The 23,273-nt window shown below is 45.7% G+C and overlaps 1 protein-coding gene and 1 pseudogene across 1 annotated transcript; one reads left to right on the top strand and one right to left on the bottom strand.

Moving 5' to 3' along the window:
- Positions 1–2,826: 2,826 nt before the first annotated feature.
- Positions 2,827–3,797, top strand: LOC117026743 (probable G-protein coupled receptor 160; annotated as a pseudogene).
- Positions 3,798–5,285: 1,488 nt separating this feature from the next.
- Positions 5,286–20,701, bottom strand: PGD (phosphogluconate dehydrogenase). The gene is made up of 13 exons (XM_033114731.1): positions 20,571–20,701; positions 19,801–19,876; positions 18,938–19,117; positions 16,101–16,166; positions 15,302–15,420; positions 13,123–13,192; positions 10,795–10,935; positions 9,623–9,812; positions 7,081–7,211; positions 6,701–6,834; positions 6,202–6,301; positions 5,927–6,049; positions 5,286–5,842 (listed from the first exon to the last, which is right to left on the bottom strand). Exons 1-13 carry the CDS (start codon positions 20,576–20,578, stop codon positions 5,723–5,725), a joined length of 1,458 nt encoding a protein of 485 aa, XP_032970622.1. The 5' UTR covers positions 20,579–20,701; the 3' UTR covers positions 5,286–5,722.
- Positions 20,702–23,273: the final 2,572 nt, after the last annotated feature.

Raw genomic sequence — 23,273 nt, 5'->3', positions numbered from 1 at the left:
GGTGGAAGAACTTTGCTGGAAGTTAAACTGCCAGAAAGTGGTGGAGCCCGGATTTCATTACGAGCAGCTGGCTTCTAAGCCCATGCTCTTATCCTTTGCTCTCATCCCACAGCCCTCACCATAAATAAGACAAGGACATTTGTGGGTTTCCTGAATCCTCTTCAGCTGCATTACACGGAGCACCATAAAGTTCAAGAGCAGTCATTTATTTTCCCTCAAACTGCACCATAAAATGCCGATTCAAATATCAATCTCCAGGGGCGGCCGGATGGCTCAGTTGGTTGGAGCGTGAGCTCTCAACAACAAGGTTGCCGGTTCAATTCCCACATGGGATGGTGGGCTGCACCCCCTGCAACTAAGATTGAAACCAGCAACTGGACTTGGAACTGAGCTGCGTCCTCCACAGCTACATTGAAGGACGACTTGACTTGGAGCTGATGGGCCCTGGAAAACCACACAATTCCCCAATAAAAAAAAAAATTTAAAAATCAATCTCCATTAGCTGTTATACTTCTCTCACCACTGGCCAGATGGTACCCGGCACAGAGCCTGGCACATAGTAGGTATACAGTAAATAAGCTAATGAGTAAATGAGATGTACACATTGAACGGTAAGACAGTTTAATGAACAAGTAAGTGCATGGACTCTGGCACCAGGTGGCCAGGGTCCAAATTCCAGTTCAGCAGGAGCTATGTGACCTTGGACAAATCACTTAAAACCCACGTGTCTCCTCTGTGCTTCATTGGGGATAATAAGAGCACTTATTCCAGAGTATGTTGTAGTAAATGAGATCATTTAGAACAGTATCTGGTTGGTGCACATTCTGTTGCTATTATATTCTTACGTATGCAGTATGAGACTCTCAGGAAAATCCCCAAATAGGACCAGAGTTCCCGACCCTCATGTAACAACAAATAGCCACCAGATTTTCCCTGCGGCAGTTAGGCTGGACAGGACCCACTGGGTATGGGGCTGAACCGTTCTCCGTCCACCTCCATCTGTTTCCAGAATCATTCAACAACCTCACCTTCAGCAGGAAGTAGGGAATAAACAGTAAACCCTGAATAGTATTCACTGTGTGGCAGGCACTAATTTAATCCTCCAAAAAGCTCCGAGATTATGGTCATCCCTTTTTAACAGACGAGAAAGTATACAGGCAGAGGTTAAGTAGCACGTGAGGTAACAGTGAACGAAGGGTGGGCCCCAGGAGAATGGTTCCAGAACCCAGGCTCCTAACCAGTAGGCGAGGCTGCCTTGCCTAGAGCTAATTTGGAGTTTTTATTGATGTATTTTTCAAATAATTCATGGGATGTGAAATCCAAAAGGCACCAAAGCATATGTAGTAAAAAGTCTCACTGTCAAGGACCGAGGCAAATGACTGTTGTATTCTTTGAACAATAAAAACAACTTCCATTTATTATGCCCTTACTGTATGCTAGATACTGTGCAAAATACTTTATATAACTTTTTATTGTCACAGGAGCCTAAGGAAGTAATTAGTAACCCCATTTTACAGGTGAAGAAATGGGAACTCAGAGCACTTAAATTACTTGCTCAAAGTGACAATGCCAGGAGATGGTGGTTAGGATTTGAACCCGGGTGTCCTAATGCTGGAGTACCTGTCTCATGCCTCTCCACACCTCCCTGCGGGAGACTGGCCAGCAGCCCGGCATCACCTCGGAGCATGTTAGAAATGCAGGATGTGCAGCCCCAACCCAGACCCACTGAGTCAGGGAGTGGGGGTCCGGTTGTATAGTTTGATGAGCTCAGCTGGCTTCCCTGTTGTCTTGATCGACACCTGCTGTGCAGCACACAGGAGCCACCTGAGGGCTGAGTGCTGCGAAGTCACTTTTGGTTTCTGACTCCCAGAAATACCAGTGCTTCAGGGACAGGCACACCCTGAAGTGGTGACAATGATAACAGCCACTTATGTAGGTCCTTATGGGCCAGGAGCTGGTCTAGTTTTACTTGGTACATCTTTAAAATAGCTGTAAGGAGGCAGGTACCATCACCCCCACTTTACAAATGAGGAAGCTGAGACCAGAGATATTACATAATTTGCCCAAAGTCTTAGAGCTAGTAAGTAGAGGGGCTTGGATTCGAAACCAAAGTCCACCATCCACAGCAGGGGCTGAAGTTCTGATTGCACCCGATCCTTAGGTCCTTTGGACATTTAGCCTCCCATCTCTCACTGTTGTTTCTCTTTGAAGGAACTCATTCTCCGTTCTAGGACACCACACCTGTCTGCCTGAGAGCAAGTGGTCGATAGATCGCCCTTTGAGAAAAACTGCATCAGAGGTTCACAACCCTTAAAAAGAATCCTGAGCAAGTGGCCGTGCAGCGACTTCGTCGCGGGTCTCATGGGCTGCGCGGTGAGAGGGACGCGAAGAGCCAGCCGGGACCTGCCACCCCCCACCCTGCATTCCGGAGGCGACCGCAACAGTGAGGACCGGGCCTGCAGAGAAGTCCCAGGGGAGGAAACACGCTCGCGTCGCCCCACCCTGTGCAAATGACTTGGAAGGAGGTCTTCCTACCTGTGTGTCTATCCCAAGTGGGATGACAACAGATAGGTTGAGAGGCCCTCATCCCAAGAAAAATGGGAAAGGGCATATTCCTTTGTGGGAAGGAGAGTCTTGTGTACTCTGTAGTGCTTTCATGTCAGTAAAGAGCTTATTCATGTGGCATTTGGGTATGCCAGGAACCAAAGGCAGTAAAACTGAAAATAGGAATATTATCAGCAGAGAAAGACCAACTGGAGAAAGCAGAGGATAGGAAATAAAGCCAACCAGTATTTTACTGTATGTTTCTGAAATTTTTCTAAAACTATGACTGCTCTTTCTTCGGAGAACTGCTCTGTTTAGTACCTGTTACATCAAATCAGCCTCTAGATGGTAACTGTCTGCTATCCTTGATAATACTTGGAAAAATATTACAAATATCCTCCTTACACTAGCAATGAGAAGAAAAAACACCTCTCAAAACTTTATGGAATACTTTCGCATCTCACTCGCATTCACTGATTTTTCACTTTTGGTAAACATTTCCCTTCTATTTCAGGGAGTTTGTATTTTCAGGCATTAGGTTTACTAAATACCACATTTGCCTGTTCACTCAAATTCTTTTACTTACGGCTTTTTGCATTATCCTTCTTCTGATAGCTTGTCCAGATTATTACCTGAATTTCTTTAAAACCACCTAGCTTCCATGTAAGTGTCAAAAATTATTTTCTTTACCATGCTTTTAACTTGGATTTCAGTCTTTGCTTACGTTTTGGGAGCTCCATCTCCCCAAACCTGAAGGCACAGACTGTTTATTCTTATCAATGTCCTTTCTCCATCAGCAGTTACTGCCTGTCCTTTTCCCTCGTGATTTTGTTTATAGCTTTTATAACCTCTTGGTCAGAATTTACGACCTTGGTACAGGCTACCAGAATAACTTTCTATATGAATGAGACTATCCTGTATTTTCCCTTTTCATCCCAGTGCAGTTACACTGTGAGCTCTGAAAAAACACTTCTGGCCAAGCTTATTATGTTTTCTTCGTGCCTGGTTACCATTTGTACTATTTCAAGTGATTATTCTTTTACTTAAAGGATTCTAGTGTATACTGAGATTAACATTCCGTCTTTGTACTTTATCTAGTTTTCTCATTGCTAGTTTGGTTTAATTGTCACAAGCTTAATTTAAGAGACATTGTACTACCTGTGGATTCATTTGTCAACTGGAAATGCTGCTTCATTCCACTTGCAATTCATAATCCTGAGCATATTGAAAAGCCTGTATCAGTAACAATTTAGTAGGTTGCCATGTTAAAACTAATTAAAACTTACAACTACAATAAGAATCATAATTTTTATAAACGGGAAAGAATGCCGACTCAGGACATAAAAAGAATGAACTGAAATGAAACTTCTCCTCCCCCCAGTGTTCACACCTTTTCAGAATGTGTCTTTTGGGAGTAAGATATTATTTTGTTTTCAATAAAATAATTCCAAGTAAAATTTTTATACCTGTTCAGGAAAACTGCGTATCACAAATATTAATTTAACACAAAAGTGAAATGAATTAACATTTCACCGTAGTGATGTTCGCATTACCCAAAAAACTACTGGATGCAAACTGTTATGTAAATCTGAGATTTGCTGCCAACTTTAAGATACAAACGTAAACATTTTTATTAAACTAAAGAAGAATCCTGGGGGCAGCCGGAAGGCTCAGTTGGTTAGAGCATGAGCTCTCAACAAGGTTGCCGGTTCAATTCCCACATGGGATGCTGGGCTGCGCCCCCTGCAACTAAAGATTGAAAACGGCGACTGGACTTGGAGCTGAGCTGCGCCCTCCACAACTAGATTGAAGGATGACTTGGAGTTGATGGGCCCTGGAGAAACATACTGTTCCCCAGTAAAGTTTATAAAAAAAAATCCTGAATCATGAGCATGATCCACTGGCTCTTAAATTTGCACGTGCGAGAGGAGGGGGTAATGGGTAGGTCTAAGTACTCAGGCCAGGCTAAGAACTTCAAAAGTTGATCATTTAACGAAAAGGATTGTCTCCCACTTCAGCACGCCTACCCCTGCATTCTTCTGAAAGAGGTCAGAGGTCAGTGGTCAGCTCAGAGACACGAACTGTTGAAACATGGAAGGTGTTTGCTCTATTCTTAGGCCACAGTAGGGCCTCCTAAAGCACTCCACGGAAACTTCCTCAAGTTAAGCTGCTAGAGAAAAACAAGTCCATGGGTGACAGGCCCCATAACAGAATCAGTCAATAGGCTAAGTATCTTACAAATAAGATCAAGTGAAAAGGCCTCATTCCAGGAGCAGCCTTGGGTTGCTAAAACTCCCACACTAAATCCATGGGCCAGACTTAGAGACAAACAGAAAGAGAGAGGCAAGGGGAAGACAATGAACCAGACCAAGCTGAGCCCATCATTTAAATGTCATTCTCTAAACTGTTTATTATGAAATATGTGAAATACAAAAAGGCACAGCGAATGTTACAATGAACATCCATATACCCATTGCCCAACTCAAGAAAAAGAAAAGAACCATTACATTCAAGTGCCTTGTCCGTTCACTCATTCCCAACTGCCTCCCTGTCCCTCCCTCCAGAGTTAACCATCCTCGCTTTGGTGTTTCTTGTATTATTCTGGTGTCTTTTAAAAAAAAGAAAACAAAGAGGGAAAAAAAGGAAACAAACAGATTCAAATGTAATGAAACTGGATGCAAGTGGGGAAAATGGCTCGGTGTGGCTGAGGTGCAAGTATTTAAGAGTCTGGAGAAAAAGCATAAATATAATATCGTTTTTATTAAGTAAAGGAAAAAAGGAATTCAGCTGCGTGATACAAAGGTTCCAGTCTGATCAATTTCCAAAACAAGCCCTTCCCTTCTACGTGGTAAGAGCTGCTGCCTCTATCAGGGCAAACTTAGACTGCCTCCCTAATCCACGGGACATGGGACATGTGGAAAGTCACTGCGTCAGGAGCTGGTTTGCGCTGTCGCACCTCAATTCCTGGCCAGTCCCTAGAGGCAAGGACAGAGTGCACGGTGGGTCTCACAGAACTACTTCACAAGTAAGCTCGGGGTGACTTTTCGGGAGTCTCTTCCGACACTTTGTTTTAAAAGATCTAAGCAGAAAGTAGGGCAAAGGGCCGTGTAAGCGGTGTTGTGTGGCAAATGGAATGTCCCGTCTATGGAATTGTGGTGGGTTAACACGGTGAGTGCGACTAGGCGTTGTATGAAGAGGAGGACACACTGCCGCCGTGGCCGGTCCAGTTAGTGTGGATAAACTTCCCTGGTTTGGCCAAGAGTTCATAGGTGTGGGCCCCAAAGTAATCCCGCTGAGCCTAGAGAATGAGAGGTGAGGCTGGTTAGGATGACACGCAGGCACACGACCCTCAGGTCACTCACCCCCTCCTCCCACAGCTCACCTGGATCAGGTTGGCTGGCAGCATCTCGTGTCTGTACCCATCATAGAAGGAAAGAGCAGTGGTGAAGCAGGGCATGGGGATGCCTGCCTGGACACCAGTACTGACTGCCCGCCGCCAGGACTCCTGCACAAGAAAACAAAGCCCACAGAAGAGATGACTGGTTCCATTCGAAATGACCAATGTTTATCCGCACCAGTGCTAGCAGGTGAAAACCAGATGTCCCCGAGCAAAACCTGAGACAGAAGTCCCGTACCACCCAGCTCTAGGCGACATACCTGGCAGTTTTCGACCGCTGACTTAAAGAAGTCATCTAGTAGCAGGTTCTGAAGTTCTGGGTTTCGATCAAATGCATCTTTGATCTTTCCTAGGAATACGCTGAAATAATCAGGAGGGAAAAAGTCAGTGAACCTTAACTACAGCAGGCTGAACTCCTGGCAGGAAGTGGGGCAAATAAGTTGGAAGCTCATGTATACCCAAGAGAGATACAAAGTTATACTTGTCAACCCTCAAAGCCAGCTGTATGCTCAGTGAAAACACAGTGCCGAAGTCCCAGGAGGCGAAGCCGGGCAGTTCTCAGAGTTACCTTAAAAGGTGTAGTGTGGACACTAGTTAGAACTGCTGTACAGGAGAAAAGTGACGTGACCACCTAAAACCTGTCTCGTTGCCCGTGAGAGGACGAAGTGCACCAGTTCCGTGGAAACCGGTCACGCAGCGCCCACAGACCTCCGTCCTCCGACACAGGCGCGTGGCGTGTCCTTTCCAGCACTCACTCACCTTCGGATGATGCAGCCCCCTCTCCACATCAAGGCAATGCCACCATAGTTGAGGGTCCAGCCGAATTCAGTGGCTGCCTGTCTCAGCAGCATAAAGCCCTGAGCGTAAGAGATGATCTTGGAAGCATAGAGGGCCTGAAGAACGACACGAAGACTTGAATCAGAGTTGCAGTTGCCAAAGTGACCGCCTGTGCCTACCAGCCTCACCCCACCAGCTGTGCAGGTCCCAGAGAGGGCGGCGGTGTGGGAAAGGGCTGCAGGGCAGATCCAAGAAAGCTGGACTGGATTCCACCCACCCTGTGGCCTCAGGACGTTCTCCTGCAACAGCCCCCACCCCGCTGCCTTCCAAGGGACAAACAAAGGCCAGGGACAGGGCCCCACCTTTCGAATGTCCTCCAGGAATGACTTCTTATCACCTTTAAACTGGATCTTTTGAGGACCCTTCAGCTTTTTGCTAGCTTGAATCCTCTCGTCCTTGAGAGATGACAAGCAGCGGGCAAAGACCGCTTCTCCTACATGGGGGAGAGCACAGGGCAGGAGATGATGTGTGACCCAAGTCTACACATTAAACCAGCAGAAAAAGAGGACACACAAGCGGGAGAGGATGAGGAAGAACAGACAGAAATGGAGCAAGATTTTCAATGTTACCAAGAGCTGAAAGTCTCAACCTTAGGCCACAACATGTAACCCAGATCAGAAAGAAGTCTTATAAAAAGCTCTAAACAGTTGACTTGACAACTATAACTCTAAGTCTATCTTGCAACACAAATACAGCTATGCAATCACAAAGATCAATATGAAATTCAATGGGGAGTTTTGCAGAAAACCAAAGTGGTAAAATAACTATTATTCAGAATTATTCAATGTTGGTTGGTCAAGAGTAAAATTTCAATTTCAGTTGAGAGGACTTTAAGTTTTAAATGCTCACCAAGGACTCAGTTTATTTTCTTTTGAAGCACTAACTACACATCCATTTGAAATAACCAGTACAGTGAGAAGTAACACTTACAGACTCACTCCTCAAAAACCTCAATTTTCCAATCCCCATACAGGCTACCTCTTGCTTTATACCACCGCAATAAAGCGAGTGTCGCAATAAAGTGAGGCACAATCTTTTTGCTGGTGGAGGGTCTTGCCTTCAATTTGCAAAAAAACCACAGCATCTGTGCAGTGCAGTAAAACAAAGTATGCCCGCGGTTTTCATTTTCAGTGTGTCCATGGTCACCATTAAAATTTCACAATTTTACTTCATTTGAATAAAAAACATTTCAAAATAGAATTTTAGTATTAAGACATTTGGTATCTTCAAACATTATCCCTCATCAAAGAATACTTGCTCAACTGACAATTTTATAGGAATAAAGTCGGTGTCTTTGTATCCCGGGACTTTTTTTTTTTTAACTTTTATTTATTTTAATTGTGTTTCTTTTCCAGGACCCATCAGCTCCAAGTTAAGTAGTTGTTTCAATCTAGCTGTGGAGGGCGCAGCTCACACTGGCCTATGCGGGAATCGAACCGGCAACCCTGTTGTTAAGAGCACCGTGTTCTAACCACTGAGCCACCTGCACCCCCGTGGGGGCGCCCCCCCAACCCCCGGCCTGGGACTCTTGTTGCTGCTGCAGTGCATACACGATGACTTAGCATTTGTGGGCAGAAGCGTTGCAAGAACTGGCGCAAGGAGGCGAGTGTGGCGACACCCTTCAGCGTTCCCTCAGGGTCAGGAGGAACACGGACTTCCCCATTAGGTCAACTGACAAAAATGGCGCCCATCAGGGATTAGGCCCAGCCTGCCTTCAACTGGTAAAAGGGCGCAGTCTCCCTTTTACAATGAGAGCAGGATTCTTTTTGAGACTGTCATACTCTTATATTTGAGTCAGCAATGAATAAACCACTCCCAGCTACTGTTCCCTTGGTCACCTGCCTATGGTGTCACTCAGATTAGCTGAAAAGCAGCCAACTTCCTTCTAGAAAGCGGGACTAAGCAACCTCCTTCCCTCCTGACTAGCCTTACAACCACACAGAGTTCACGGCACACTAAGTGAGGCCTAATTACTCAGGAAATCAGAAGGAAGGGACCGGGCAGGGAAAGCAACCTACACCTGCAAGAACACACAGGAAATTTTCTGTTTTATTACAGCGGGAACCACCCCGTCAGGAGCCAAGACCAGCCTTTCCTCAAACATGCTCGGCACCTTTGTTCAGGCTTCTTTTGCCATCTTGCCAGAAGCGTATCTGTTTGATTCTTAAAGAACCAACTTGTAGTTTTGTTAGTTCTCTTCTTGTTTTCTGTTTACTTCTGCTCTTTATTTACTTCCTTCAATGTATACCTTTTTGAGCTTGATGCTTAGCTCATTAATGTAAGATGAAAAACATGGATGGGAAGGATATACACCCACTTCAGGATGGTAGTGGTGAAGGAACTTAAGAATATTTAAAGATTTGAAATGTACAGGTAGTACTTTACTTTTTAAATATTTGGGGGGGAAACCTCAGCAAAATATTAATAATAAATGCTGAGTACATAAGTTTGTGTTATTCTGTGAACTTTTGTATGAAAAATTCTATTACAGTTACCTTGTCCATTGAAAAGATTTAGGTCACTGACTGTAAAATCACTACATTAAATCACTAATGTGAAAAACTACCCCAAAGATGCAATTGGTAAGAAAGGCAGTCACTTCTGAATGTATCTCAAAGCTCCTATGACTGAGAAAAGGATTCTAAAGAGGAGGTTAAAAGCAGTTTCAGGCTCTCTCACACCAGGTATTTTCACATGCGGAGAGCAGAAAGCACCCTGAAAGCTGACAGATTCCCTAATAAAAGAGCGGGTTCCTAGTTGCCAGCCTATCCCGATATTCTAGAAGGACACCAGGACCAAAGCATCGAGGCCAGAGCACGCGCCGCGGGGCGGGACCTCACTCACCGATGAGGGTGACAGGCATGCCGTACTCCAGGGCTGAGATGGCCGTCCACTTCCCCGTGCCCTTCTGCCCCGCGCTGTCCCTGATCTTTGGCAGCAGGTGTGTGCCATCGCTGTCTTGGAACTTGAGAATATTGGCTGTGATTTCAATCAGGAATGAGTCTAGCTCTGTCTTATTCCATTCCTCAAACACCTACGTGCAGGACGTGAGAGAAACAAGGATTAGACAGGAGAAGCCCCCTGAACCGATTCCCTCTTTTCCGCTGTAGACACTGCCCGGTGCTCAGGATGTGCTCAGCAGCCCAGGCCAGCAGCTTCTTCTCTGCCAGTAGGGCCGGTACTTCTCTGCTCCCACCGGCTGAGTGACGCTGACCGAGAGTCACTTGTGTTTCATCTTAACCCGACTGTGCTGACTTTCTGATTGCCGGACTGTTCTTTCACAGAGCAAGGGGTCCCTCACCTCAGCTCACTCAGGTGTGTCTGTACACTGTCACCTCCTCAGGTACCTTCCTTGATCACCCAGCCTAAATCTACCTCTTACACACGCCGGTGTCCTTTTCTTTATGACAGGGAGCACTGACTAGCGTCATATTATGTATTTAACTATTACCGTCTGTCTTCCCAGCTCTACGAGGGCAGGGACCTTGTTTTTACTATTATACCTCCAACATTTAGAAGAGAGAGCGAGCCAGATATTGGATTAAAGCAAGTGTAGTAAAATGTTAACGGTAGTATCCAAGTAGTGTGTGTACGAATGCTCACTGTCCAATTCTTTCAACCTTGCTGTGTGTTTGAACATTTTCGTAACAAAATGTTAGAGGAAGTGCTAACTGTCAAAAGCCAGTCTCAGCATGATCAAAAAAGAAAGCTTCTAGGGCACTTCCCGCATGGGACAATGGGAGGGTCAAAGGAGACAGTGTACGCAGAGTGACAGCGCCTGGCACACAGTAGGGTCACGATATGATTCCCACCGAGACGCTTGCTTTGGGCACTTCTGACTTGGTGACCAGCTGTCATACCCTGGAGTCCTATTACTGGTAGCTTCCCTTAAATTAGGCTGAGCCCACCAGACCACCAGAACGACCAAAGGAGAAGGGATGAGGAAGGATGTGTTGGCACCAGCATCCCCTGCCGTGCGGGCAGTGGTTGCTCGCTGCGGGCAGGCAGGGCCCTGCACTCCCCTTTGCCATCCCGTCATGCTCCACGCCCAGAACGTCCTTCATCAGATGGTAGGCCTCGCCAATGAGTTGCATGTCACCGTACTCTATGCCATTATGCACCATCTTCACGAAGTGTCCCGCTCCCTCCTCTCCCACCTGTCAGTGACAAACACCAAGAGGCCGTCAGAGAAGCAGCTGAGACACCAGAAAAGCCCACGTCCGATTCTTCGGCAGGGCGCCCTCCTCATACAGAAAATAACAAATGCGAAGCAAATATTTACAGTATTTTAAAAACAAGAACCACCATATGACTATTCAACATAAGCGTCAATCCAGTCCGATGGTATTTTAAACTCCCAATTCACGCCTCTGTAAGAAGTGGGAAAACCCCCAATTCACTTAAGCACCTGGAGCACCTGAGCCTACATTTTCCACTTTCTCCTTCTTATTAAGAGCAACTCCCATTCCCTACTCACAAGTAAGAAAAGTCTTCTTTTTCCTGAAGTTACCACTTTCCTACCAACTGGAGGTTACAGTAAGTTGGCTAATTAAATCACTTGAACTTAAAAAAATATATATAAATGTACAGAAATATATATAAATGTATAGAATGTGGTTATTTCTAATGGCTACTGAGAGAGAAAATAATTTTCGATTCCAGGTCTGGCTCTCAATCTTGTAAGCCCAGAAATGTGTTCTTGCCAGGGTCTCATAGTTGACAAGATTCTGATTTATATTAAAGCTGGCAAGATGTATAAAACCGGAATACAGTTTATGAATTTATGATGAAAAATTTACAGATCTTAGTGGTTACAAGTCCGAGCAACGCATTCTGTCCCTCCAGACAAGCTACGTGGGAAACCCCATTATCTGAAAATTCTTTACTGTGCAAGGAATCAGAACAAAGGGAATGACAGAGCTCAAGTATTTAACGGTGCCAGTCATATGCACCCATCTCCACAACAGGGACAGACCTGCCCGGGAGACCAGATGGCTGGTTGACCTGAGCGGTCTCTCCTGGCAGTCACTCAGATCGCGCCTGCGGACGTTTACATCAGAGACTTCACTTCCTTGGTCTGTTTCCATTACTGACCTGCCCCCTCTGATTTTGACACTTTCTTTGGCCATGAAGTAACATGGTTAATAACTTCTTACTTCACCCCAGCCTTTCTGTAACTTCAATAATGAAGCAAGGAGTGCCTACTTTTCTTACGGATACCAGGTTTTCGATACCCTGTGACTAAGCCCTAAAATTAGGGAAAGTCAGCCAGACTCGATCAAGATACATGAGGGCAAGGACTGTTTTTTTCCTTCATGACCTTGTTGCAATATCTAGAAAGAAGTTACCACCACTGTACTTTTACTGAACGTACTACTCTATTGTCAGGAATGAAAGTTCCCTTCCCCATCCTTCATGCTAATGAGAAGATTACTCAATGCTCTAATTCACAGCACCGGCCTCCCTCTACCCTAAGTGGAATATGGTTAAATTCAACGACAACTGGCTAAAATGTAAGGACCAGATTAGTTGCTATAAAGTCACCAGGCGCTGTCACAGCGAGGAGGGAGGACGTCCCTCATGCCTTATATGCCTTAGTCCTTGTTTCTTCTCTACTTTTTATCTCATATAGAATAAATGTAATATAGTAAAAATAGTGCTGTTATAAAATGAATGGGGATTGGGAGCTCAGATCTTGGGAGACCATCCAGTCCAACCCCGTACTTTACAGGTAAGAAAAACTGAAGTCCACGCAGGGAAAGGGACTTGCCAACTGTCACCCAGTGAATTCATGGAGAGCCAGAATTATAACTCTGGTCTCTCCAGCCCAGTGGTTTTTCCTCCATGGCAGGGATGGAGGCTGCAATAGGGATAAACTCCATTTGAACAGCAACACGAAATACAGGAAGGGGAGGTATGTGTGAGCACGCCTAGGTCACCTGGCTCTTCAGGGCAGAAGACCACCACTGAATCCGTTCAAGTGCAGAACACCTATCAAGGCAAGCGAACCCCACTTTTGATTGTGACATCCCTTTCTTAGCCATGAAGCAACCTGGCTTAAAATAATCTTACTTCACCTCATCCTTCCTGTTTCGTTTTAAAGAACCTGTCTCTTAGATGACTTGAGGAGGGCTGCTTTTAGCATCAACGTCAAGGCTATGAGTAGTCAGTTAAGACATACGACATGCACAACAGGCATGCATTTATGCACCAGCTGTGGTAGCACTTAAAAGACAGAGAAGCTTATGTCCCAAAGCCACCCGCTGGGACCAAGGTGGCCCTGTGCACTTGGTTATGTCCACGCCCATGTTGCCAGCTGGCTCTGAAAGGCGCCCAGCACTTGCCCAGTCACAGCAGGGTTCTCCAGTTCCTACTTTGGCCGCGATGCCCTGGAAGATTGTCTTGATGTGGGGCCTGTGGGAAGGAACCGGTAGTTTAGCTGCTAAGATCTCAACAAAATACGCAAGGGCTGCCCCCACCCTGATTTTCCTTCTTTCTAATTGGGGGGCTGTGGAGAGAAGGGGGATGTGCCCACGAAAAAGTAATGAAGTGCTTGAGGCCTGAAGGTAGACCAGCCAGAGGCTACGACTACCTGATCTGAGGAGACAGACAAAGAGGGCGGGAGCATCAGCAAAGCACCAGGAGAAATTTCTATCGCACAAAAAGACATGGTTCCAACAGCAAGCAACCTGAGAGTTCCTTCGAGACCCCATTTTATCAGGCAGGATGTGTGTTATCCGGAACAACATGATCCTGGACAGAGAACTGTGAGGTTTCCAAGAGCTACATTCATTATTATTCAGAGAAAAAGCAGCTGTTCTTCGTTCCGCCACAGCCCCTCAGGAGGATGGATTTAACTCCCTACGTTTTCTCCGTATTGTTCTCCTCACTATTGACCAATAAAGCCTTCTTCACAAAACGTTTTTGGCAAAGACACAAAATCTGACAGGTTGGAAAGTTAACACTTAGAATCAGGGGTCTAAGACATTACTCCTTAAGCTTTAGGACAAGGGAGGCCAAACTGCGGCCCGCGGGCCAACTGCAGCCCATGATCCATTGTTAATTGGCCCGTAGCAAATTCCAAAAACATATTTAGTTTATTTAAATAAACCAGGTGAGGCAATACGTACTTCACCTCGAGTGAGTGGCCCGGCTGTGTGTGTATTTTACCGCATATGGCCCTGGGTGAAAAACGATGAAAAAAGTTTGGACACTCCTGCTTTAGAACTTCGCTGGACTCTTACTGAGTGTTTCAGGCAAAAGTGCCGCTTCTACTTCTGCCAGACCATGGGAGAGAAGTGAATGAAGGAGCAACTGGAACAGCTCTGCATGTCAAACGTTTTCCGGTATTGTCTGCATTGCTAATTGCCCACTAGGCAAGTACCACAAGGTAAGTATTTTTAAGCTTCTGAGGAGCAAGAAGGCCTCTACTTCTAGATTTAACATACTGAAGAGAAGCCTCAGACTTATTCATCAGAGAGGTAATTTAAAGAATAATCTTCCCAGCGTACTCTTCGCCCTTGGGGATTAGGTTTGATCACTCCCTACTTTAATGTCTAATATAATTCTAGAATGTTTGGAAATCAATCTCATTCGGAAAAGAATGTTACCTTTCCATTTCTCCCTCAAAACGATCCTTCCTTTTCTATTTCTTTCTCTTCTGCTCTCTCTCTGACTTTCTCTTTTTCTAGTCTCAGCAGTGCTGTTTCCCCTCAGTCTGAGGTATGCATAATTAATTACTTGCCCCTTTTCATTTTGATTCTCTATCCTGCTCACCGGCCCCACCCTTACATCTTATACACCCTTTTTTTTACATACCAGAGTACCTCCCCTTCTATGGCCATCCCTTCCTCTTATACCATGTTTCCCTGAAAATAAGACCTAACCGGAAAAGAAGCCCTAGCATGATTTTTCAGGATGCTTGTAATATAAAATAAGCCCTAATGCGTCTTTGGAGCAAAACTTAATATAAGACCCGGTCTTATTTTGGGGGAAATACAGTAGGGCTTTTATATTATGAGCACCCTGAAAAATCATGGTAGGGCTTATTTTCCGGTTAGGTCTTATTTTTGGGGAAACACGGTATGTACCACAGTGAACAGTGTAAAATTTGTTTTTTTCCCAAGTCAGATAAAAATTTTCAACCTCATTCCCAGGGACAAAAGAGCCCCCACCAGATTTTTCCATGACTCATTCTTATTAAACTGGACCTTACTTCTAAATCCAGACAGTGCCCAGGGCATCATCTGAACTGCTTGCTGAAAACCTCTGAACTCTTTAAGGCTATTTAGAACTTCCATTTATCTGTCTTGGTGGGAATAACAGGGGGGGGGGGGGGAAGGCAAAGGAGGAATATGTACATACATTGTGTCAAAGCAACAAAGTGTAGACCAAGCATGAGTGTCCCTACGTGCGACACTCAGTCACCACAGTGATCAGAGTGGCAGAGCTGTTCACGGCTCACTCATTCTCCAAGTTCAGGCTCCCTTGTGTTGAAATGGGGGCGGTGCTCTTGGTACTCACCAGGCTTCTTTGTTCCCTCCTGGCATAAGTGATGGGCCGTACCGGGCCCCTTCCTCTCCACCGCTAACTCCGCTCCCCACAAACAAGATTCCCTTGGCCTTGAGGTCTCGACATCGTCTCTATGTGAGAGAAAAATAATTTCATCGTGCATCCATAGAGTAAGCTTCTCCCAATGAATGAGACGAGGTGTGACAGGTATAGGGATCCCACATTTGACATGAAATGACTCCAGGATCCAAGATTAACCTGGTCATTAAAGAAATTTAATTCCCTCAGCTTGGGAGTTAAAAAAAAAAAAAAAAAAAAAAAAATCCATGGAAGTTTCAGGTAGCTACCCTGTCCCCTAAGGGAAAAGCCAAACATATATTCTTATTTTACTAAAAAAAACCCTGCACAGTAAGATTCAATTAAGAAAGAGTTGGTTTAATACAAGTATGACTTCCTGCCAGTCAGCACTTCAGACTGTCCAGGGACTTCTCCCAACATGTGAGACCATTAGAGCAGTGGTTCTCAACCATGTCAGGCGCTGACGTATCATGGATTGGTGACAGAGGAAGGGGAGGGTCGCACATAAACGCTCTGCCTGCTGTATCTAAACTGTAGTCATTCTTTTAAGTTTTATGTGTGACTGATAAAGTATCCACCAAGTATGTCTTAGCAGAAACAAAGGCTGAGTACCAATGTCCGGAGTCAGGACCACAGAAGGACAGTCCACTCTTTGGTCACACATGTGCAATGCTGATACTTTTTTCTAGAATGTTCTCAGAAAATGGAAGAATGGGGCCTGGAGAACACTTACTGTGGTGTCCCTGTATTCAGAATTTCCTCCATCGATGATGATGTCACCAGTCTCCAATAACGGTACCTGTAACCAGATACCAACATTAAGATGGGCCAAAGACATGAAAGACAAAAATATAACATACCTTAGCCAATTAAAACAAACAAGAATTTATTCCAAATATACCCAGTCTAAAAGTATGTATTATTTAATTTTCAATAACCCTCTCTATGGCTAGAGCTAGACCCTACTGAAAAGCTTAGGGCTAGTAAACCCAGTCAGAACTCTCCACAACTGAAATAATTCTTCGTAACTAGGAGAAGATTTTCCAACAAACAAAACCTACTGGGAAAATTTTGTATTTCCAACATGTGCCATCGTTGATATTCCCAAACAGGCACTGAACAAGACTATTTTCCAACGGTACCCCAATCAGGCTGGCTTTCTTATTTATTATTCAGTCTCCCCCTACAAGGCTCCAGTGAACGTTACTTAATATTCTCCTGTCCTGAAGAACAAGCTGCCTTTTTCCAGTTCATTCTGTCTACAGTTAATCATGGGCAGCTTGCTACATAAAAGAGCTTGCTATGTCCTTTATCACCACGTGATTCCTTCCTACGTCACATTTTCTTAAAAATGGTAGCACACTGGTTACAAATTCCTCTCCCTGTAGAAACAACCCCAGTGTTAGCACGACTCCTCTAGAGAAGGAAGTTCCTCCCGTGTCTTTGTTTATTGTCACTATGCTTCTCACAAGATGTGTCTTCTAAAATGGCCAATGCTTTGGCTTTTTCAGAACTGTTACCGTAGAACTGCTTTTGAGAATCTAAGCAAATTATTTCCACTGGTTCTCCTTCATCTATGTGCTTTTGGGGGTGGGGGCGGGGAAGCACCCCGAGGCTGCAGGACACAGGCAGTGAAGTTGTCTCCATTTACTGTTGGTGAGGAAAATCCTCCCCAGTGGTACAGTGACCTCTTTTCCCAAAGTTATGTAGAGAGAAGGGGCCCTAGGGGCACCCCAGAAACAGCTTATAGCAACAGTGCCTCAACCAACAGCTGCTGTTTTCCCATCAGGGCTGCTCTGCCACAGCCATCCCACTGGGCGAGTGGGAACAAGTCCCTCGGCGGGAACAAGTCGAGGAAAGAACAGACAAGTGTGAGGACAGACTGGCAATGACTACACACAGGGACGGGCCCACTATCCCCTAGCCTTGATGGCTAGGGGGGCTGGAGGAAAGCTTCAATGAGGCCTCCGACTACGTATTTAAGAACCACGAGCAGCACCTATGTGAAGCCTACCCTGCCTTGGCTGATGATTAGGGACCAGAACTGCCAACTGAGGTCTGCCTCCCAGAGGCCCTCTAGGGGACTCGGCGCTGGGGCACCCACCTGCCCCCGCCATCACAACCCACATGCATATTTGTTTTCTTCTAAAAAAGATACATTTGTTAAAGCCAACAAACTGGTACAAAAATAAGTATCCAGTATGTAGTTCCTAGGATTCCCTCAGGGGATCTTTCATCACATAAATTACCGTGTTTCCCCGAAAATAAGACCTAGCTGGACAATCAGCTCTAATGCATCTTTTGGAGCACAATTAATATAAGACCCAATATCATATCATATCGTAGCATATCCTATGCATCATACATATCATATAGTAATACACATCATATAGTAAAGTAAGACTGGGTCTTATGTTAATTTTTGCTCCAAAAGACACATTAGAGCTGATTGTCTGGCTAGGTCTTATTTTTGGGGAAACAGTATACAATGATTTGAGAATTGTTGCTTTATAGGAACACTGAGGAAAATGAAATCTATTTCTACATTTGGACACTAATGTTTGTGAATAGCATTAAACAGTCACGACACACAATCAAAACAAGTCCACTACGGTTTAGTCACGCACCACATAGTGACGGTTCGATCAATGACTGACCGCCTGCACATTCCATGGTGGTCCCATAAGATTATAATGGAGCTGAGAAATTCCTATCGCCAATGACATGGTAGCCGTCACAGCACAATTCTTAACTCACGTGTGTGTGGTGATGCTGGTGTAAACAAATCTGCGCTGCCAGTCGTATAAAAGTATAGCACATATAATTACGTACAGTACACAACACTTGATAATGATAATAAACGACCATGGTACTGGTTTGTGTATAATTATTATTTATCATTAGTGTACTCTTTCTACTTATTAAAAAAAAGTTTGCTGTAAAACAGTATGCCGTGCTACATCTCGTCTCTCTTGAGATTAAGCTATAGACAGACCACCACCCATACTCTGTAAAACAGTATGTTGTGTTACATCTCATGTCACTTAATTGCATCATTTTCTCTGGTGCTTGATTTAATCTCATGTTGTTCTGTAGTGACATTCTATACAGGCTTGTAGCCTGGGAGCAAAAGGCTAGACCATCCAGCCTAGGTGTGCAGTAGGCTGGACCTCCAGGTTTGTGTAGGTGCACTGTACGACATTCACACGACAAAATCTCCTAATGACGCATTTCCTAGGAAGTGGCGCATGACTGTCTTGTTTCTACTCTTGTTATTAATGAATTCTTATTGAAATGTCTCTTGGTGTCCTCAGAATTTTATACATAAGGAATTATTACCCCCCGAGGATATGTTGTTCCTTAATTAGTACCAATTAAGTTAACCAACAGTGAGACATTTAAGCAATTATTTGGTCAGACAGAGCAGTGCATATCCAGAAGCTGAAGGGCAGGGGGAATCTCATCAGTAAAAAGAAGTGAAAGAGCTGAAAGAAAGAATGAGAAAACACTAGTAGCACACTAGTAACTAGTAGTCACACTAGTAGCAGCTGGGAGCAGAGCTGGCCTCACCAATTTTTGGATGAAATCGTCAACAGCTTGACCAGCCTTCACAAGCAGTATGATCCGCCGAGGCTTCTTCAGCTTGGAGACCATCTCCTCCAAGGAGTGAGCACCAACCACTTTGGTTCCCTTTGCCTCGTTGGCCAAGAAATCATCAACTTTGGAGACTGTCCTATTAAAAGCGCAGACCTAAAAGGACAAAAAGCGTTAGGAGATCTAGGACACACAAGACCTTCATACCATGGACCCAATGACAATGAAATTTCTGCTCAGCCCAAGGTTTTGGGGAGGTTGGATCTGCCTTTGCCTTAATCCACCCAAGTGCTGACTAATCACTGTGATGTTCGTTTTAGTGGATGAAACAGCAGAGAACGGAATATAAGCAAAGGTCAACTACCCATGGCCTATCAGACTAGAGTCTATCACTAACTGGTTAGGACTCAAATCTAGGAACCAGCTGGCTCCAGACTGATCTCTCTCACCACTGATAATCCTTGTATCTAAGCCAATGTAGTACTTATACATATCCTCAGGTTTCATTAGGCAATAAAGTTAGAGCTCTCTCTACACATCCTGCAGGATTTCTCCTCCTTAAATACTGATCGGTTTATTCAGGCTGCAAACTTGACTGAACTGATAGATACATTTAACAGGAAGCTCCTTCCTCAAATGACTGTGGAATTGGCCCTCCCACACACATACAAAGTAGTACTTCTCCTCCTTTTGCAAAAACGTCCTAAGCAGCAACAGAGTATAAAGAGAAACATGTTCCAGGTTATATGGGATCTTTGAAACTGCAAGACAATCACCAGCACTCTGGCTAATAAACACCAAGAACCCATCAGAAAAGGAGTGTGTCCCTTGTGACTTACCACAAAGCCGTGATCATTCATGTTCAAAATTAAGTTCTGGCCCATGACAGCCAGTCCAATCAATGCAATATCAGCTCTGAAAGACCAGAAAAAGGAACAACGCAAAATGTGTCTGTTTCACTTAATCCATTCCAACTCAGGACTTAAGAGTTTCCTAGCTTTTGCTATGACTTAATAACTTGTTTTACCTTTTCCTCTGTCCTCCTACTCCCTTTACACTTTAGAACCCAGGCAAGCAGCCTTCCATTAAACTATAAACAGACAACCCCCCCAACTCTGTCATTTCAAGGGACCTCAAGTTCTCTTGAGATCAACTAAATACGCAAATAGTAGGGTATTCACGGCGTGTAATCACGGCATGTAAACGCTAATCTATCTCGTAGACTTGTTCCAGGGGTCCCGGTCTCCCACAGCCCGCTGCAGGGGCTTCTCTGCAGGCAGAGCCGCCGACAGTCCAGCCCCCTCCTCTCCACATAAGACTCTGGCTTCCCTCGGCCATGCCTGCCCCCTCCCCGCTCTAACAACCGCCCGGCGCCGCCCCGAGGGGCAGAGGGCTGTGTCCGACGGAAAGGCGAAGCTGAACGGCTGGCTCGGGATCCGGGGAGTTCCGGGGCCCGGGACCGAGGGGGCTGAGACCCCGGAGGCCTGGGATTCTGATCGCCACGAGGCCGGGCTCAGGCGAGCCCCGGGGACAGGGCGACGTCGGGGGCGGCCCGCCCTTAGCACTGGCTTTCCGAAAGTTCCCCGGGCGCCTGCGGGCCGTCACTCACTGGGCCATGGCGGCGGCGGCAGACAGGTAGGAGCGAAAAGAGGCGGAGGGCAGAGAAGGCACGTCGCGGGCGACTGAAGCTGCGTCCCGCGGTGGCTCGCCTTCCGAGGCAGCGGCCGCGGCTTTCCGGAGCTGACCAATCGGAAGAGAGGGGTGGAGCTGTGCAGACACGCTATTGGTCCTCCCCGGCGCCTGTTACACCACCTGAGGCAAACGGGACGCCCACTCCCGGGGGCCGACTCAGGAGAGCGCCGAGCACATCGATGAGATCGCCTCTACGCGGGCTGGGGGATGCCCGCACGGGCGGAGGGGCTGGGCGCCGGCCTGGGGGTGCCAGGACAGGGGGAAGCGGCTGGGTGAAGCCGCCGGCGGCAGAGGTCATGCAGGGCCGGGACTCTATTCGGCGGCTCAGTGCCGAACGATGGTGGGGTAGGTGGGGCCGCGCTTTGCAGTTACCAGGCACTTGGGGACGCCTGTCGTCTGAGTGTCCACCACTCCTTCCTCCCATCGCTGCCGTGCACTGTGGGCTATCGCTCATCTCCGGGCAGGGATCGAGGCTTACTCTTCTGGTATTTGGACAAGTGTAATGGGTGCTAGGAAGTGTTGGTCCTCACACGACCCCGTGTGGGAAACATAGCCCCTTTTTGCAAGTGGAGAAACAGGCGCAGAGAGACCAGGCAGTGAATGTACTTGTTGGGGTGTGATGGGCCGGGCTCGGAGGTCCTGTCATTGAACCCCTTTCTGTACAGCTGAGGAACTAGAGGCCACGCGATGGCGAATGGTCGGTCCAAAACATTAAATAACATGCCTTCTCCAGTCTCCTGGTGCCGAGGCATCCTGACCTGAGCACTGAACTCTGCCACCTCTGACCACACCTGCTTGGGAATGAGGCCTAGCTCCCCCATATTCTGTATGGGGTTCATGGACTGTGGTTGACCCACTCACTATACAAACATCTAGGTGGGGTCAAGGTTACAACAGAACTTCCTCCTGAGGAGAAGAGAGGTCCGTCTTTTTGGGTCCTTTCCATCATTTCTTCTTGCTTTTTTATTAGATGCAGAAATAGAGCTGTAAGCAAGTCCAGAAATTTATTTTAAAGCTATACCCGAGGTGCCTGGCTGTCCTCAGGCTTCCCTGAATGGGGACAGGAGTGACTATGAACAGGTAAGCCAGGCAAACCAGAGAGGATGAAGCAGCTTCTGCCGCTGCCAGGCAAAAAAGCCCTGCCACTGAGACCTGGGTCTTAATTCCAGCACTGTCACAACCAGTGACATAGTTTGGATAAACCAGACTGGCAGGAATCTTGGAGCTCTCCCAACTTCGTGGCCTCAAACTCGTGTGTAAGGAAGTTTGCTAAATGTGAATTCTGATACCACATGTCTGGGATAGGCCAGGAAATGTGCGTTTTTACCAGGACCGCAGGTGATTCTGACCGAGTGGTCTATGGAGCACCTTTTGAAACAATTCTCAAAGGGTAGTCTCAGACCCCTAGAGGTCCCTGAGACCTTTTCAGGGGGACGTGGGGACAAAACTATTTCCACAGTTTTCATTCATATTTGCCTTTTTCATTCTCATTTCCTCACAGTGTACAGTGGAGTTTTCCAGAGGCTACCTGACATGTAATATGGAAGAGATTAAACTTGGAAGCAGATGTGAGAAAGCAGCCTACTTAAGCTGCATTAAGCCAGACATTAGATTTGCAAAACTGTCAAAACAATACCACGTATCTCACTGAATTTCCTTTTATTTGGGGAAATTGTTATTCAAAAGTTTCTTTTTAAATGGTAAAAAGTTAAAAAGTTTTAACTTTTTAAATGGTAAATATTGATAGACATGAACACATAAACAGAAACTTTTTGGGTCCTCAATAATTTTCAAGTGTAAACAGAAGCTCTTTGGGTCCTCAATTTTTGGGTTTCAGAACCACTGATCTAGCCCAGCTCATATTTTAAGCTGAGGAAATTGGGGCTCTGAGAGCCGAAACTTGCTGAGTCACATAGTGAGACTTGCACTGCTCCTCTGGGGACGGATTAGATGCGCTCCAAAGTCCCTCTCAATAATACCTGGGATTCGGAGACAGCCTCAGTGGTAGGACAGCACGTTATTGAAATCAGATCAGATGGCTTCACAAATAATGTGGAATGCTTTTCTTGGAAGCTGCATGATGGAGAGGGAAAGGAAAGGATTTTGCTGTTGCACGGACTGGATCTCGCTGCCATTCCATTTCTTTCTAGCTGTGCAACTTGGGACAAGTTATCAAAGCTCAAAGTTTCCTCATGTGTAAAACAGCAATGACAAAATCTCAACACAGTAGCTCTAGGGCTCAATGAAACAAATGGAAACTTGTCTCATACTTAGTATCCATATACGAGTTCCTTTTTTATTTTATGGAAAGAACTCTGAAGAGACATAAACTGTAGTGGAAAGTTGGACTGAATGAAACAATTGCTCAGTAGGCTGCCTTGTGAAACCTGGTGAGGGAGATATAAGAGCCCCTCTGAAGCTTCCTGCAAAGCTTCTGATTGGTTCTTGTAGTTCCAGCTAAGCTTGTGAGCAAGTGACCCATTACTTGAATTGTTTGCTATAGAAAATCCCATTTGACAATGACATAACCATGAATTTTGCATTATTTTGCTGATCCAAACACACATCATCCCAGTATCTTATCTTTTTTTCTCCATCGTTGTTACACCCCTTCAGGGGG

This window comes from Rhinolophus ferrumequinum, chromosome 9 (genome assembly GCF_004115265.2).
Source record: "Rhinolophus ferrumequinum isolate MPI-CBG mRhiFer1 chromosome 9, mRhiFer1_v1.p, whole genome shotgun sequence".
NCBI classification, from domain to species: domain Eukaryota; kingdom Metazoa; phylum Chordata; class Mammalia; order Chiroptera; family Rhinolophidae; genus Rhinolophus; species Rhinolophus ferrumequinum.
This window is presented reverse-complemented; position numbering and strand designations above follow the sequence as displayed.

What these genes read in the sequence shown, in the direction of transcription:
- PGD (XM_033114731.1), bottom strand. An exon ending in ACGATTTCATCCAAAAATTG is followed by an intron (nt 16,167 to 18,937) that starts GTGAGGCCAGCT and finishes ATCTGGTTACAG; the next exon opens with GTACCGTTATTGGAGACTGG. An exon ending in CAGCGGTCGAAAACTGCCAG is followed by an intron (nt 6,050 to 6,201) that starts GTATGTCGCCTA and finishes TTTCTTGTGCAG; the next exon opens with GAGTCCTGGCGGCGGGCAGT.